General features: G+C 33.3%; 2 protein-coding genes across 6 annotated transcripts in view; one reads left to right on the forward strand and one right to left on the reverse strand.

Moving 5' to 3' along the window:
- Positions 1-9,761, forward strand: part of DOCK7 (dedicator of cytokinesis 7) — a 97,861-nt gene extending 88,100 nt beyond the window's left edge. For all 3 annotated transcript variants that reach the window (XM_019655497.1, XM_019655498.1, XM_019655496.1), the window contains exons 33-35: positions 1,892-1,998; positions 4,189-4,356; positions 7,036-9,761. In XM_019655497.1, coding sequence (XP_019511042.1) covers positions 1,892-1,998; positions 4,189-4,356; positions 7,036-7,078 — 318 coding nt within the window. In that variant the 3' untranslated portion in view covers positions 7,079-9,761. The remainder of the gene's footprint in view (positions 1-1,891; positions 1,999-4,188; positions 4,357-7,035) is intronic.
- Positions 9,642-17,972, reverse strand: part of USP1 (ubiquitin specific peptidase 1) — a 12,865-nt gene continuing 4,534 nt past the window's right edge. For all 3 annotated transcript variants that reach the window (XM_019655499.1, XM_019655500.1, XM_019655501.1), the window contains exons 3-9: positions 17,245-17,365; positions 16,557-16,661; positions 15,807-15,967; positions 13,958-14,670; positions 13,064-13,234; positions 12,121-12,322; positions 9,642-11,126 (exon numbers count right to left, since the gene is read on the reverse strand). In XM_019655499.1, coding sequence (XP_019511044.1) covers positions 10,391-11,126; positions 12,121-12,322; positions 13,064-13,234; positions 13,958-14,670; positions 15,807-15,967; positions 16,557-16,661; positions 17,245-17,365 — 2,209 coding nt within the window. In that variant the 3' untranslated portion in view covers positions 9,642-10,390. The remainder of the gene's footprint in view (positions 11,127-12,120; positions 12,323-13,063; positions 13,235-13,957; positions 14,671-15,806; positions 15,968-16,556; positions 16,662-17,244; positions 17,366-17,972) is intronic.

Genomic DNA, 17,972 nt, shown 5'->3' on the forward strand with positions numbered 1-17,972 from the left:
GAGGGGAACAGCGTTGGGGAATTGGGGAAGGGGAACAGACAAGTTGCTGTCCTTTTGTTCTTCAGTCTAGTTGTGGAGGACGTCACTTCACTTGCCCATGTTGGTATCATTTCGCTCTTCCCGGGTGAAGTAGATTGGTCGCCGGCCACTGGACGGCTGCTCACGGAGGCTCTTGACAGCTCACGCTGGCTGCTAGCCACTCGCGGTAGCTCATAGCAGCTCACTGCAGCTCCACTGCAGCCTACGCCATTGCTGGCAACTCAAAGTGGCCCAGCTCCAGGTTGAGCTGTTGTTCACCATCTTAGCTGTAGAGGGCACAGTGTCACTGGCCCATGTGGGATCCGAACTGGGGCCCTGCTGCTCAGAGCTGGCGTCCCAAGCCAACTCCTAACCATTGTGCCGCTCGGCCGGCCCCCATAATGTTTTTATTTGACAGAAATTGCTGTATACCAGAAGCGATGTGTGACACAGAGCATTGTCATGATGGAGGATGATTTATGGCACACTTTAAAAAACACCTTCTCTCAACTGTAGCTCACACCCAACTGACTGCACCGAGCGAGTTGAAACTTGTCACACACTGTTACTAAGGTTTGATATGCCGCTTCCTGTATTGAAGATACCTGCCTTTCCATTGGATGGCACTCGGCAGCAGCATTCACAGTATTTTGTGATCACAACAAAAAGGCTCCATGTCACACATTACTTCTGGTACAGCAATTTCTGTCAAATGAAAACATTATGGTGTGTCCACCTTATTCACCAGATATGGCACCATGTGACCTCTGGCTCGTCCCCAAAGTCAAAATGATTCAGGACATGGAGGCAGCTATGACAGTGCAACTAAAGACATGAAAGAGGACTTCCAGAACTGCTTCAGAAAGTGGCAAGAACGATGGGATAAGTGTGTTCAAAGCGAGGGGGAGTATTTTTGAGGGGGATTAATGGCAGTGTGTCTTTTACAGAAATAAATGTTTTATTTAAACATTAACCATTTTTTTTATCATACCCATATATATACACGAGATATTACTGTTGATTTGTCACATGCAGATGACAAGCCACCCCCATTACCTCCTTGCTGATGATTAGGGAATATTCCAAGGTAAGGGAAAATCCAGACAGGCCAAGTAAGATTTCAAGCACTGTCTTACCCTATTTTTTAGGTTAAAGGAACGAAGCCAAAAAAAATGCCTTACCAAAACTGAAGTAAACACTTCAAGACCTTAACCCCTAAAAATATACATGACTTGGAGGTCTTACTTCCAAAGAATGTAATTTACAAAGATCATCTTTTTTTTTTTTTTTTTAAGCTGAGCCATCCTGCCACCTGTTGGCAGCTCAGCGGCAGCTCAGCTCGGGCCGAAACTTGAACCACTGTTGCTCAGAGCTCAAGCGAGCTCTTAACCTAACCAGCTGAGCCACTCAGCCAGCCCAAGATCATCATCTTTAATGTACATTGTTAGGAATACATTTGGAATACTGAGGAAATGTTTCAGGAAATCAAGCCTAACAATCAGTGGATTGACAATTGATTGCCAGTAACCTGACAACTTTTATATTGGGAATGAATTAAAGAATATAAAAAATATAAGGCAAAATGTATTCATGAATACAGTAGTCAGTCCTTGGCCTCCTACTTTTCGTTTTTGAAAAATGAACTAATAATTAATTGCAGTAGGCAAGTATAAGTATACAGATTTGACATTAGGAAAAACTAAAAACATATTGCCAGAATCTGTTTCTGAAGAGTTTTAATATAGGCATAGATATATGCATTAAGCTTAAATACAGCCGTCTCAGTGCTAAGAAAAATCACTTGGGTAAATTCTATCTCTATGATTTTAGCAAAGACAAAACACATCTCTTACTTTATTTTCTTATTTTACAGGGGCCTTTGGAAGTTGCCCAGGTTTTCCTATCTGAAATACCCAGTGACCCAAAACTCTTCAGACATCATAATAAACTGCGACTCTGCTTCAAAGATTTTACTAAAAGGTACATAAGGTTTCCTACATAAAGATCTTCACATTGAGAATGTCCAATACCACAGTATAATATAAGGGTCTTAAAGGGACTATTGAAAAGAAAAAATATAGGAAAGTGGTTCACAAAATAGCCCATGTATTTTTCCAATTACCTAGATCTTTTAAATGTTTTCTGAATATTTTCTGCAAGGGCCTTGTATATCTTTTGTTTTATTCCTTGATATTTAATATTTTTGTTTTTGTTAATGGTATCTTAAAATTATATTTTGTTTACTGGCATATAGAAATGCACTTGAATTTTATATATTGTACACCAATATTGGCAAACTCACTTTTTAATTCTAATCTGTATAATCTTTTTTACAGTGATGTTTAGGACCACCGGTACTGTGTTAAATGCAGATAGTGATAGAAGGCATCAGTTTCTTGTTCCTGATGCAAAAGGAAATGTTTTCACCATTGAGTGTAATGTTTTCTTCAGGTTTTTTGTAGATACAGTAATACCTTGGTTTGCGAGCATAATTTGTTCTGGAAACAAACTACTTGTATTGCAAGACATCGCTCGTTTACCAAGTTAAAATGTAATGGAAATGTTTGCTTGTCTTGCGGAACACTCTCAAACCACGTTACTCGCAATCCAAGGGTTTACTGTATTTTTAATTAGGTTAAAGAAGTTTCCATCTGTGTGTAGTTATGCTAAGAGTTTTTATCATGACAAATTTTAAAATTTTATCAAATGGGGTGTGTATGTGTGTAATATTTGGTAAAAATAGTTTCCTGTTAAAAATAACAGGAAGGGGCCAGCTGAGTGGCTCATTTGGTTAAGAGCTCATTCAAGAGTGTAAGCTCTGAGCAACAGTGGTTCGATTCCGGGCCAAGCTGAGCTGCTGCTGAGTTGCCAACAGGTGGCAGGATGGCTCAGCTAAAAAATAAAAAAAATTTTTAAATAAAAATAACAGGAAGTTTTTGGGGAGCTCTGCAAGTATTTTCATGGATGAGATTGAATTACAATTTTTTCTTATAGTCCCCATTAGGTTTTAGTATCCCAAACTTAAAAAAAAAGAGTTGGAAAGAAACTCTGCTCAGCAATAGTTCTTTTTTTTCCCCTATATTCTGGAATTATTTTCTTTTTTTATACTGTGGAATAATTGTGTTACTCTGGGATTATCTGTCCTTATGGTGTTTGGTAGAATTTACATGTTGGTGTTTTCTTGGTGGATAAATTTGTGATTTCACTGATTCGATGTACTTGACAGTTTTAGGATTGGATTATTCATGTTTTTTCTTAAGTCTGTTTTGGTAAATAATATTAATCTAGAAAAGTATACTTTCAGATTTATTTGCATTGAATTATATATAATAGCCTCTGTACCTTTATAAACTTCTGCTGTATTTGACTTTAGGTCCCATTTTTAATTTCTAGTAGGAGATGTTTGGCTTTGTTGTCTTACTTAATCTTGCCAGCGCTTAGTCTATTGTTTTAAAAAAAAAAAAAACTTTTTCATTTATTGATATAGAGCTTTCATACTTTTAAATATTTTCCCTCCCTTATACAAGTACTTCCGGTTTATTCTGTTCTTTATAAGTTGCTTAGCTTTTCAGTTTTAGCCTTCTTTTCTAACATAAGCTTTTAAGGCTCTACATTCTCCTCTGAGCATCACTTTAGCAACATTCTGCAAGTAGTGATATGTACACGTTGTTTTTTAACGTCCTTTTATTTATCAGAGTCCAGATATTTTTTCTTAAAAATCTGAATAAATTGGATAAAGGATTATCAAGATCTATTCATTTAAGAAACATTTATTTGAACACTGTACCAGTGGCCATCGTTGCCTCATAAATGAGTATGCTTATGCCTTTACAGTGCCTTTATTATAGTTTACTGGTGGCATTTTAAAAAATGACTTCAGATTTAACATTAAAAAATATATAACTTTCAGTTAAATGAAAACTGGAAGTGAATGTTAGATTTTAAAGGAACTTAGTTGATCATCTGTTCCCTTCCTTAATCTTAATACAAGAGAGTTTAACATTCAACCAAATAACTGAATGGCTTCATCATGGGGCGGCAGGGTGTGTGTGTGTGTTAGTAAACCCTCAAACTATGGCAGGGTGTGTGTGTGTGTGTGTGTGTGTGTGTGTTAGTAAACCCTCAAACTATGCCAGAAGAAATCTTTTGATTATACACTGTGTTTTCTAGGTGTGAGGATGCCTTACGAAAAAATAAGAGCTTAATTGGACCAGATCAAAAAGAGTATCAAAGGGAACTGGAGAGAAACTATCATCGCCTTAAAGAGGCCCTTCAGCCTCTGATAAACAGAAAGATCCCTCAGTTATACAAGGCAGTATTACCTGTCACCTGCCACAGGTATGCTTATTTCTCTATTATTTGGGATATCTTCAGAAAAATGAAATCTGCTTGAATTACTTAATAGTGAATTAGTGTAACTTTTATTACATGGTTTCATATACTGTGTCTCCTGAAACCTAACAAGTTCAACTAGTATACTCCTTTTATCATCTATATATGAATCAGCCTACAAGATAAAAGTCAGTTCTTTCTATAATTCATGAATCATAAAGTTGTGTTAAGTATTCATACGAACCAGGACACCACACATAAGTCTGGCCTCCTAAAACTATTCCTTTTACAATCCTGTCAGTTTCTGGTATTTTTGTGGGAGAATTCACTAGAATACATCAGGAGCCAGGCATTTATTTCCCTAAGCGGCCCTGATAGTAAATAGTATGTTCTTCTAGATTTGTATTAAAATAGGTTACCCCATTAAGTATCAAGAAGGCTTCAGTATTTTTCTCCACTTTCTAAGTGTGACAAATAAAATTAGAAATGAAATAACGTGAAATTTTCTACAACTGATCCTAGTTCTACCTGAGCAGGTAATTTAATCTAATTTTTAGGTTTCTCCTTGGTAAAATTTCTTACCGTGAAGAGGTTGTTGTGAAAGTTGAATAGCATGTAAAATTCCAAAGACAATGCCAAACATTTTCCTTTTTAGTACCTGAATTCTGGACAGAGCATGATTACTGCTAAAAGTAAACTGCTTTTTTGTGTGTTTTGAAATCCAAATGTATACACAACTATTGAGTTATTGTGGCACCAATATTTTACCACCCTTTTCTGAATTAATAACAGTAAATCCATTAAATTGTACTTACCTGATTAATATTTGGAAGGCCTTTGAAGTTGCTTATATGAAAACAGTGTGATGCATGGTATAATATACTACAAAAGAAAGTTAAACTGGCTATTTGATCATCTGGGAATTAGTCCTTGTTCTTTAGTGATCTAATATTTTTGTACTTCGACCTCTGAAAAAAATGATTCACACTTTGATCTAAAAAATGTCTACTAAGTGCCTGCTGTGTGTCATGTCCTCTTACAGAGAGCATATAGATTATCTGAATCTATTCCACAATGTACAGAAACACAGAGAGACCAGAGGGCCTGTTTTTGATATTTTCTCTGACAAAATATTTTGCTTCCATCCTATACTGATGCGAGACACCCTAGATGGTTTCCTCTTAAAAGTTCCCAACGGGAAGCAACACTGGTCTGCTCCACTTTTGGCTTCCCCTTCAATCTTTTTGGAATTTCTGCCTTCTTGCTGCCTGGAACCCCACCTCCACCAGTCTTAAACTCTGCAGTCAAAGGTGCTGGAATGAGAGTGCTGGGTCCCTAAGGTAATCAGGCAGTTTCCTATGCCAGTCTCACTCCCTTCAAATCTCTCCAACTCCTTTCAGTGGAAAGACTGTATTCTTTCTACTTGACGGTAACTTTCCCTTACACTATTATCCCGAGTTTTGCCTTCCTCTATGATCTGATTATGTTCAGTCCTCCAAGCGTACGTTAATATTCACAGGCAGTTTTTTGGGTTTTAGAAAAACTCTTAACAGTGTCTAGCTTTTAATAGTGCTACTTTCCCTGCAACCAAAAAAAACAAACTTTGAGATTCAAAGCTGTACATGGATTTCTTTGTACCTGCCCTCTACTTTCTTAGAGACTGTAAACCTCAGAACTTAACTTGAATAGCAGGAAGGATAAGCGAAAAAAATATAACTTAAAGATAAAGGAAAATACATTAAAAGGTACTGAAGAATATTATTCTTTACTCTTAACATCTTCAGAATTTAGAAAATAAAAATTCCTTAGAATTTGAATTTATTTTGATTTATAAAATCTGGAATATTATTTTGCAGTAGGTTTATAAAATATTAAGACAGTGGTTCTGAAAATGTGACCTGGGACTCATGGGGGAGAGGTCCCTGAGACCTTCAGGAGGTTCCTGAGTTAAAGCTAATTTTATATTAATACCAAATATTATTTGCCTTTTTCACTGTCATTCTCTTACAAGAGTACAGTGATTTTCCAGAGACTATATGCAATGTGATATTGTAAGATTGAGTGCAGAAGCAGATATGAGAATCTAAGCCTTCTATTAAGTCAGACATTAAATATGTAAGAGTGCCACTCTTCTAAACTTTCTTTCAAGTTTTTAATAAACAATGTTATTTATAGCAACATGTAATGAGTTATTTTATAAAATAATTTAAAATTGTTTTAATTTCTAATATGGTAAATATCAGTATATAACCCACATAAACAAAAGCTTCCTGGGTTCCTCAATTTTTAAGTATAAAAAACGACCTATAACCCCAAAGTTTGAGAACCACTGATTTAAGACTTAGAATATTTTAAAGGAACTCCTGCCTTTTGCCTTTTAATAACTACAAAAAAATATTTTCCTTGTTTTATAATATTTAATGTACCTAACAAACAAATGAATGAATGGTCAATGGACTTGGCAAAGTGGTTACTGTAATATACTTTTAATCTATAGAAAAGCCTGAAATATAAGGCAGAGTAACTTAAAAGTTAATTAAGAACTCTGATGGCAAAAAGCTTTAAAGTTAGTAAGTTTTCGGTAGCACACTTTTGAGAAAACTCTGGCAGAAAAAAATGTAAAACATGTTTTAAAGGAATTATGTAACTATTGTTTACTTATAATTATATCCTTTTTCTTCCCAGAGATTCCTTCAGTCGAATGAGCCTGCGCAAAATGGATCTCTAAAATAAACATAGTTGTTTTATTCTTTTGAAAAGAGCTATGTATTCAACATTGAGTGTGACAAGTTATGATCTATTGAAAAATAAGACTTGGAACTTAATTCTGGAAATTATAGCATTAATTTACTCATTGAAGAATGCAGTGGCCAAAACTGTCGATTGTTCGAAGCTTGAGAATCATGGCTATGGCTTCTAATGTTCTGGTAATATGCTGTTATCTTTTTTTAAGACATTTTAATGATTCAAAGGTACACTATACATTTACCATTATTTACACCATAGCTAATGTTAAATTTATTTACTTTAAGTTTGTACTTTTTAATTTATATTACCATTTATAGATTCATTTTGGAACCATTTTAAATGTAGTAATGCTTATTTTAAAGGTACCATTAAATATGTGAACGTTTACACTAATTTTACTGAGTGGGACTTTAAAAAATTTCTTTTTTTGACAAAGGCAGATAGTAAGTTAAATGTGATCAAGAACTAGTTCCAAAACTACCAAAAATGGAAAGAAAAATTGACAGTCACTTTACGGCCCCAAAGAGTCTCAAATAAATGAATAAATTAATGGATGTAGATATTGACAGCTGGTTCATGAAGCCTTAAAACTGGTTTCTAAGCTATTTTCCTTTTAGACACCCCAAAAAGGGATTTAGAATAAATTGCAGAAATAACTTTACCTAATAAAATATTTGTCTATAAATTATAGGGATCACTAATACCAGTGACAGTATCTTGATCTTTGACTCTCAACCTTATTACATTAATGATATTGATAAGAACTTAATGACTCAGCAACTAAAATGAATGATTCCTGTATTTCAAATTAAACAAGCCAGCTTAGTGTTCTAAATTGTTAAATTAGAAATCTGCTTTAAGGCTATATTACATCATCATGAAAATAACACTAAGAGCTGCTCTTTGACTTTAATCTGCCAGTTGAATGAGAAGTTATATTTTTTAAACTTGTATAGATTTTACAAAGTACATGTAATCAGTAAAATTAGCTGTTTTAATTAAGAATATAAAATTATAACTTTATAAGAAACTAATGCAAACATTTTTTGACAACTATTTGGCAAGTTTTTCCAAGAAAGTGCATTAATGATTTCTGGATTGTTTTGAACAATGTTTTTCCTTTGTGTGGTATTATAGCTTATACAAAGTCATCATTTATAATCTGCCCCTTTGATCTACTGACCAGTTACATGAATCACATAGAACTGATCAAATTGAATACAGTGCCTTTATTCTGTAGTTGATGTTGAAAACAAGATCTCAAAAACATCTGATTCTCCTGAGTGCATAGGTGATGAGTGATATCTACCCCCTCTGGCCTACCTTTATAACGGGCAGTATCATCTCAAATTCCTCTTATCTACATCGATTGGAAGGCTGAATTACAAAAAGCTTTTTCAGATGTGTGTATAATGTTGGACCACAAGGGGTTGACTCAGGAGTATAACCTCAAAAATATATTTGGTGACAGAGGATCCAGATGAACAATAAGGAAAGAAGGAGTTAAGAATGGAAATTCATTAAAACAATAAAGGTAACATATACTCTCTTCTTTAGGGTGGGGATGGGAGTAAACATAAGGCAGAGAATATTAAATAATCCCGAGGTCATCTCTTTAGGTTACATTTATGTAAGAGTTTCAATTGTTTCACATAAATCGCAGTAACATCAATAACTTTAACATTTATATTAACTATGAATTATCATGTATTACTATTTTATGACGACTCAGAAGAGGCTTCCTCTTACTGTTAAAAACTGGTATACTGAACACTTGCTAACTTCCCACATACTCCAGTTTCCTTTAAACTTTCTCATATCAGGAATCTATACTAGTAGTTCTTAACCTTGACTGTCTCCTGAGTATTACAGAAGCCCAGGTTCTATCCTAGAACTACTCCATCAGAAGCTTATGGGTTAATGTTCAGGGCTGTTTCTTTTTAAAAGTTCCATTAGAGATTTTGAATGTAGGTGAGAACCATGATTTTTTATATCACATCATCTTATGGAAGAATGTAAGACATTATTTAACTATGTAACTAATTTATTAGTTGACACTCTTGTTGAAATGGGTGTGTTATTCCAATAACATTTATATATTCTTTATAGTTATTTTTAGTATTAGTACCAAGGATGTCCTTTAACAAGTCATGATAACTTATCATTTCCCAATTTAATATAGTGTATTTAAGTAAAAATTCAACAAAGTTTTATATGTGTGCCCAAAGCATCATTTTAAGTTCTCCATTAATGTATGTCTACTTGAAAGAACAACTAGAATGCAGCAATTCTTACTGGAAACTTCTTTTAAGTATGACAACTTAGATGGACTAAGCACAATTTGAACTCTACTGTTTGAAAATTTCTTTACTCCAACTGTGAGAAAGTATTGAGTATTATTAAAGGTAAGTATGCCTGTTCATTTCTCCTATGAATGTGTGTACAATGTGTAAATATATTATACACACATATTCTGTTCTTTAAGAGAATTCAGCTATATTTATGGTAAAGATATACAAGTTAAGAAAAACTGAGCATTTGTATAGTTTTTAATCCTTTTAAATTTTATTGACCTGGTTTTTAAAAAAAGTAAAACTTAAGGTCACACCTCTAAGTTTGATATACTATATACAGATCGTGCAGAATATGACTATGAAGAGATACAAATTAGTCCATGCCCAAAAACATTTACTAGAGTACAGAATCATCTTCATAAATACATATAAAAATGTTGTGAAGGACTGTCCAGATTTTCTGAGACACTTTCAAAGTGATTCAAGGCACAAAACGTACACCACTGTAAATAGATACATAGTCCAGACTTTGTGCCTGTCATACAGCCCATCAGAGATTTGGCTTCATGACTTAAAAAATTAAATGTACTGAAATGAGATTCTGCTTCTTAGCTGAAAAACCACAGGACTTATAAACATCATGTAGATAATTATCCCAAAATATGGAGATACAAATACAAGCACTTTATTTTAAAAAGCAAACACAAAAGATAGGTGTAAATTCAAAAGTGTTTAAATGCTTCCATGTTGGATAATTCAATTAAGAACCTATACAAGTTTGTTCCCAGAAGTTAATGCATAACTAGTCTCTACTAAGGAAAATGAATTCTAAAAATTAACATGGTTTTCAATCATTCAAATTTCACTATATAAAAACCTAGAGAGACCAATAATATCCAATAGCTTCAAAAGCTAAGCTAGAGAGTCTTTGATGTACTCAACTTTACCAATGTTTGCCTGGGTCTGTTTAATATATACACAAGGAAAATACACTCACTTCATAGTTTCTTATAAAATAACAAATAAGGAGTAGATGTAGGAGATGTAGACGGGGAAAGAGAATTCAAAAAGTCTTTCTCTTCAGTAACTTTTACTTCAGAATCATCAAAAAGCAACCACTTCCCCTCATACTCCTTTAAGCTTTGCACTACATATGAAATTTTGTTCTCAAATCCATTAATGTTAATGCCTGTTTGCTCACTGGATTCCTTGTTTTTATCAAATTCATGGGTCCCGTTAGTATTGTTAGCCTCAGAATTTCTATTTTCAGCAAATGGTGTACTGGTAACTTTATCAGGGTTAGACGCTTTGTTGTATAGCTCATAATCTGCTTTGCTCTTTTGTCCTCCAAGAAGTCCAATAGCTTCTACAGTTTTTTTGTTCAAAACTTTACTTGGCTGTGTGTTTCCATTGACTCTAATTGACACTTCTTCATCATCATAATTTTCAGCCACACCCCTTGCTTCCTCCTCATTCAATGGTTCTGGCTTACCCATGTCACACATTTGGTCAACCACAAAATTTTCCTTATCTAGTTCTAAACTGTTAAGGTCAGTGACTTTAACAGAGGCAGTGTAGTGCCCACTACTAATTGTAATGCCACTGTGCATCACAACTGCAAATAATCCATAGCTGTCGTTGGTTGGCTTTGTACTCCACTCTTCTAATGACAATTTAAGAGGTGTCAGTAAAGGAGTGTTGATCTTGGAAAGTCCACCACCATAACAATCAAACCTTTGGAAGAAAAAAAAAAGGTTTTCTGCAATTCCACTTTATATATATATATATATATATATATATATATATATATACACACACACACACATATACTATATATACTCAGTTTTATACCCAATGTGAAACCAAGAAAAAGTTTGAATGAACCCTTAATATTTAGTGCTTATATGACTAAACACAAAATAAAAGCAAGACCAAAATTTTGTATACTTATATTTACACAAAGAAAAATATTGAAATAAGTGTTTATATTCAGGTGCTTTCTTAAAGTCTATATGGCATTCCCTCTCCCGTTTTCTTTTTCCTGATTTTGTGCTGTAAGAAAAGAATTGGGATTTAAAAAAACACTGGGCCTCAAACCAAAATGCTTTACATTTTAATAAGTCATTTTAAGGTGAAGTCTATCTCTACCAAGATTTAGGGACAAAAATAAAATAGTATTGTAACCAAGAAAAAGTCCACTGAAAGCAAGGACCATATGTCATTCTTCTGGCACAATACAGTGTGCGGAGAGCTACTGAGAAGCCCTCATGGTAGTTTCAAACAATTCATTAATATAGAAAGGACTAAAATTACAATGACACGTATATGTGTCAGAAAAAGTCAAGACAGCTTTTCGATATTTAAATGTTGAACTATAGGAGAATCTCTCAAATTACTCAGATTAGTTTGATTTCCTGGCTTACCTTAAAACTAAAATAATTTTGTCTTTTTCTCCCCTTAAAAACATCTTGATATGTACAAACTGTGTTCCCTGTTTTAATCAATTCAGCTATATCTAATAAGGAATGAAAAGATGTGTGAAGAAATCACAGAATACATATTCATACTGAAAGGATTTAAACTTGTTATTTTTACAGGGAAACTTTTAGTAACAAGGCAATCTTTATAAATTACTTCATTTCAGTAGTTTATATTATACTATTTTGAACAAAACTTCCCTTATATAGCCACTCATTTTCTTCATATAGTATTTATTTATAATACTCACTCCAAGCCACTAGCAGCAAAGCACTTCAAATGAATGGTTATAACTTCAGGCATTTTGTCAAACAAAAGACTTCGTTCAGCTTCAGTATAATGATGGCAATTTTCACAGAAATATTTATCTTCTCCTACAATTCTCTCCACTGATGCAAATTGTGAAATTGCCCATCTCAGGGTCTTCATTTCTGTTTTTGGCTCTGGAGAAACTATATAAGAGAATCCTTTCACTCACAAATGAAAAATGTCTCAGACATTTAAAAATTAAGTTCCAGAAAGTTCCATGTTCAAAATTAGCATGCAATGTCGATTAATTGCCAATAAATACATTTTTTTTGTTTCAAAAACTCTTTTAGTTCATCCTCAACAGTGTGCATAGTTTTTAAATATCAATATTTATATTTAGTCAGCCAAAAAGTATTTAGGTGATAGGGACAGGAAAAACAAACCTAGTCTCTGACTTGGTATTAAGAAAGACTTTAGATTCTATGTAATAGCCATTTACCAATATCTGAACAGGTAAACCAGTTTCATAATTAATTACCATTTACATTTCCATACTTTTTGTGGTTTATACTAGACAAAACAGTGGCTCAAATATTGTGTTAAAAAAACATCCTCAGTAGCTCTGAGAAATTCTGGTACTCCAAAGTTATTAAAGCATTTCATTTTCTTATTACACTCTACCCATTAAAACAAAGATGCCACAATTTTCCAAATGCTAGCTTTTAACAAGTGAAGCTATTGGGTTGTTAGAAAAGTCATGACGCATTTTTGCAATGAAAAACAGAAAAAATACGTCATGACTTTTCCAACAATCCAATATATAAACAGCTTTTATCGTACCAAAGACACTAAAAGTAAGCTTTTTCTCAATAATTATACAAGCTAGTATTAGACTGTTGAAGAAAACCATTCCATGGTCCTTACAAGACTCCAATTTTGCTTACTTTCAGAACTCTCCTCTACTTTGGAAAGCTCATCTTCTTGTACTGGCACACTGATGTCTTGAAAATCTTCTCTTCTTTCCGTTAAACTTTCACATTCTAAGCAACGAGTCCTTAGTACCAGCTGACCTTGAAATAATTTCTCTACTAGCTCAAAACCAATTTGCTCTGTGCCTAAAACAAAAATAGCAAAGTTTTAAGTCTGTACAGATTAGTTTTTCAGCATAGCCCAAATAGCCATATTCCACTTAAAAGTGTATCATGAATAAAAGGCTGATTTTCATCTCATCTGGTTTATAAGCATTAAGAGGTGCCTTATACATGAAACATAAATTCCCTGTAAAGATAGTTTTGAATATGAATTACCATTGTCTTCAAAAAAGAAGAGTCACAACTGTCTTCATAGCTCCATTCCCAAAGACAATACCCCCTTACATAATAACCCCAAAATAAGGATGACACTTTTGGTAAAAGCACATCAGTACTACACATTTTGCAAGATTTGTAGATCTGGAAGAAATTATTTAGATAGAAATCAGCGCAAATGTGGTGTAATTACTTAGTTCTGTTTTAAAATGGCATTTCATGAAATGCCAATACCTTTCATGAGTTTGTCAAATGCTGCTTATATAAAGGGGGTAAAATATTCTCTTTTCATTAAAATGTATTGAACTCCCCTAGTTTATAAACCATAAATTAACACTACCTTAAGATTGAGATTTACACACACACAAATTTATCTAAGTACAGTGCTTAAAACACCAGTTCACATTCAGGTATATTTCTCTTTAAACAAAACTTTAGTCAGATTTATATGGTACATGTACCTAAGAAAATTCCAATTCTGTAACTGTTAATCCACCTACCTATCAATGTCTAAGAATAAATTATACTGACCTTTGTTTATGGGCTTAACTTCATTTCCATTAATGGCCTTAACTTCATTACCATTAATTGGCTTAACATTATTCCCTGGAGATTCAAGTCCACAGCCATTAGTTGTGTTATCATTTTCACACTTCCCAGAGTCCTCTTCAAGAGCATATTCACTTTCTTTAGATTGTCCTTTGGGTCCTTGGTTTGTTATTTTCCCCAAACTACAGAATTTAGAAAGAATGCTGGGTTGCTTAGTTGCAGACTTGAACCAATTTATTTTAACTCTTGATTTCTTTTGTGAGGGTCTTGCACTCTCATTTTCAGAAATGTACTTGGGAATTATTTTAGGAGGAATCTCTAAAGTATCACTTGTAGCTTTTCTTTTTGATCTGGTTTGTCTCTGGTTCTCTTCAAATGACTGGTGTTCCTTGGATACCTTAACTTTTTTCTTCATATTACCAAATTCAGTGTCACTTTTTCTTTTCCCATTTCCTTTTGGGAGTTTTTCTTTATAGTCTTCAGACTGCCTCACATTGTCCATCTCCATACTGTTAATACCACTAATTTCCTCTTTCTGATGAGGTTTTTCTTCTACTTTGTTAGATAATTCTGCCACATGTTTTACTTCTTCTTTTTTTAGGAGTTGGCATGTTTCTTGAATGTTTCCCAAAATACACTGTAATACTTCCTGTGCATCATGCTGTAGATATCCTTCATACATAGGGTTGAGTTCCCTATAAACATAAATTTCCATTTCATATATTCTAGTTTTGAAGATGTAATACAAAAAAGAAAAACTCTACGTAGAAATGAATTCATTTTTACAGGAATATCATCTTTATTTTTAAAATCTAAAAACATTTATTCAGCTAATTTGAAACTTACCTAAACTTGTAATTAAAATTAAAAACAAATTTTACCTCATCTTCATTATCACAAAAACTATATACACAAATATATTAATAGCTAATATGTATAGTGTTTACCATGTACCAGGTTTTATTCAAAATGCTTTTTATATTACATCTATAACAATTCTCACAGTAACTCCATGAAGTAGGTGCTGTTGTCACTACTATTTATAGATAAAGTAACCTGCCCACAGTCACAAAACTAGTTAAGATACAAAGCCAGGATTCAAACCTGCTCTTGGCCACCATGCTATACTGCCTCTTAACAAACGTATAGCAATGTATCACACTTAGATCTATTCCGAAGCCAAATAATTAGATAATTTTTAAAGACAATCTGTAACATTTTGGATAAGGCTATTTTATATATAGGATAAAGTTTCATTTTTTAAGACAATATTACAGAGTAATCTAATCCAGTTAACAGTTCTCTTCTAAGCACATACAACAAAAACAGAGTATTTGGAATTTATAGTTCTAATGCATAATATATTTTGAATACAGACCTACAATTCATAATCTAAAATCCTTAGTGTTTGGGAATTCAGAATTTTTCATATTAAAAAAGACAATATGGCACATTATTTTATATATATATATATATATATATATATATATATATATATATATATATATATATATATATTACCAACATGATAGGGGGCAGTATCGCCTAAGTAAACACATACTATTTCTACAGGAAAATGTATGAATATTCACATTACAGATAAACATGAATAAAGACTACAAATAACCTCATATAAATTTGGATTTAATGAATTTAGTACCTTATAAAAACATTTCCAGTTTTTGGAGCCTCTGGGATATTAAAGACTATAGATCTGTAGTTTCTATTTTCCTTGCCCTCTATTTCCATTTGTTCAGGTATCAATCACTATTCTCCAAAGAGAGCAATCAGTAGCTAAATTGGAATCCTAAAACTAGATTATAGGCTATACCTGAGTGTGTTAAGTAGTCGCCTTGGCTGAGTAGCCAGTTCATCAGTATATTTCTCTGGATTTAAGAGAAAACTAGCCTGAAGCTGTTCAACCGAAATGATCAAGGATTGTAAACTGCATATTAGTTCATAACTTGCCAAAGAATCTTCTTTACAATTTCCCTGTCAAGGAAGAAACACACAAATCAGTATTTTTATTTATGAACAAATTAAATACCCTGCCCCTTGTCTTTGTCTCACTAGACAAAACTAGCTTTTCTCAATTTCACTGTAGCACTAATTTTATGGAGCTATAAAAATAGCTTTTCAAAGAATTTTATGAGTATTTTTTGGCTACTTTCTATTAAATGAATGATAATGGTTTTCTAATTATGTAAGTCCAAGTTTTCTTTATATTAAATTTTTAAAGTGAGTCAAATAGAACACACAATTGATGAATTATCAGGTGGTACAAGGGTATAAATTGTAATGGTGGTATACAAATGGCAATGTTTACTGGTAAACAATAAATTAAAGGACTGTAGAAATCACTCTGTAAAAGGGGATAATCTAATTAGCTACCTTGTAAGAATGAAAAATAATTGCCTTTCTGACAATGTAAGATACTGAGAAATTCAATTCTCAGTTATAGTTTAACGGAGACATACTGTTATCCTCCTCCCAAATCCTCTGTGTATCTATTACTTTTTTATTTCTAAGCAGGTTAATTTCCATGAATTTACTTTTTATATTATTTTCTATTATTCTTTACCTTATCTTTTTGATTGGCTTCATCTTTAAGAGCTTCTTTCTTCCTTGAAATAATATTAAATAAGTGCTTCACTCCAGATTTAAAACCGGGACAAAAATATAATACCTGTAAAAAGTGAGAATGTCTAAGTGTTTATTGAATAAACAACAAAAATATACCTAAGGTCATTTAAACACTATAATGCTTTTTGTGGAGCACTTTTAAATGTGCATTACTTAAACTTCTGAGATTAAGATTTGTGTCAAAAATTGTTCTCTATTTCATCATTATAGTCCACTGCCTTCCTCACTGGCAACAAAGTACTGAACCTGAGCAAATATTGCTAAGACTCGTGGTTATAAGGGTACAACATAAAACAGATATAGTTCTAAGGGTTATAATACTTGTCACCATAGCACCAGGAATTGGGCAGAAAAACTAAAGGTTTGGCAACTTCCATTTAACCAAGGTCTACTCAATTTTGCTATCCCAATTTTATTTAATGTATCATTTTATCTTGCCCCAAAGAAAGTTTGTAACACACAACTTAGAATCATTATTATTATTTTAGCTCATTCTGATTTATTTAGCATCAAAGGTAAAGATATTAAGGACAATTAAAATCCTCCAATCTGAAATTCTCAGAAACATTAAATGTTATATCCTTTGCCTGCTAAAGTTTTATTATATAGCAAGATTGTCAATTTACCTGAAGTATACTATTAAGATAACAAGTATTGCCGAGATTGTTCAGTCCCACAAATGGTAACAAGTTTTCTCTCTTCTCACAGTTTATAGGTGAGGACTGTGCTGCAGGAACAACTTGATCACTAAGTATAAAGGGGAGGAGAAAGGTATAATGATGTAATATCTTAAAGAAACAAAGTTGAAATATTACTTCCCTAGATTTAGTCTTTTTCCAAAAGGTGGATGATCTGAAAAGTACATGGATTTTATTCAGATGACATTTTAAGAGAAGAAATCTGTATAGGTGCAAAAATTGTACACCCAGAATAAAATTTTACAAGCACTTTAAAAACATTATTATATTCAGCAAGTCTCAAAATAATTCCATCAAGAGGCTATTAATCCCATTTTACAGAGTAGAAAACTGAGGAACTGGTATGGTGATTTGTTAAGCCAATAGGATACTTTAATCAAGTATAGCTGACCCTTGAACAATATGCAGGATGCGTAGGAGGGGTTTAGAGGTGCTGACCCCTCCCACCCTCACACATGGTTGAAAAATCCCTGTATAGCTTTTTTTTTTAAAGATTTTTATTGGGGAATTGGGGGAAGGGGAACAGACAAGTTGCTGTCCTTTAGTTCTTCAGTCTAGTTGTGGAGGACGTTGCTTCACTAGCCCAAGTTGGCACCATCATTGCGCTCTTCCTGGGCAAGGCAGATCAGTCACCGGCTTCTGGACGGCCGCTCACT

This window comes from Hipposideros armiger, unplaced genomic scaffold (genome assembly GCF_001890085.2).
Source record: "Hipposideros armiger isolate ML-2016 unplaced genomic scaffold, ASM189008v1 scaffold_240, whole genome shotgun sequence".
NCBI lineage: Eukaryota > Metazoa > Chordata > Mammalia > Chiroptera > Hipposideridae > Hipposideros > Hipposideros armiger.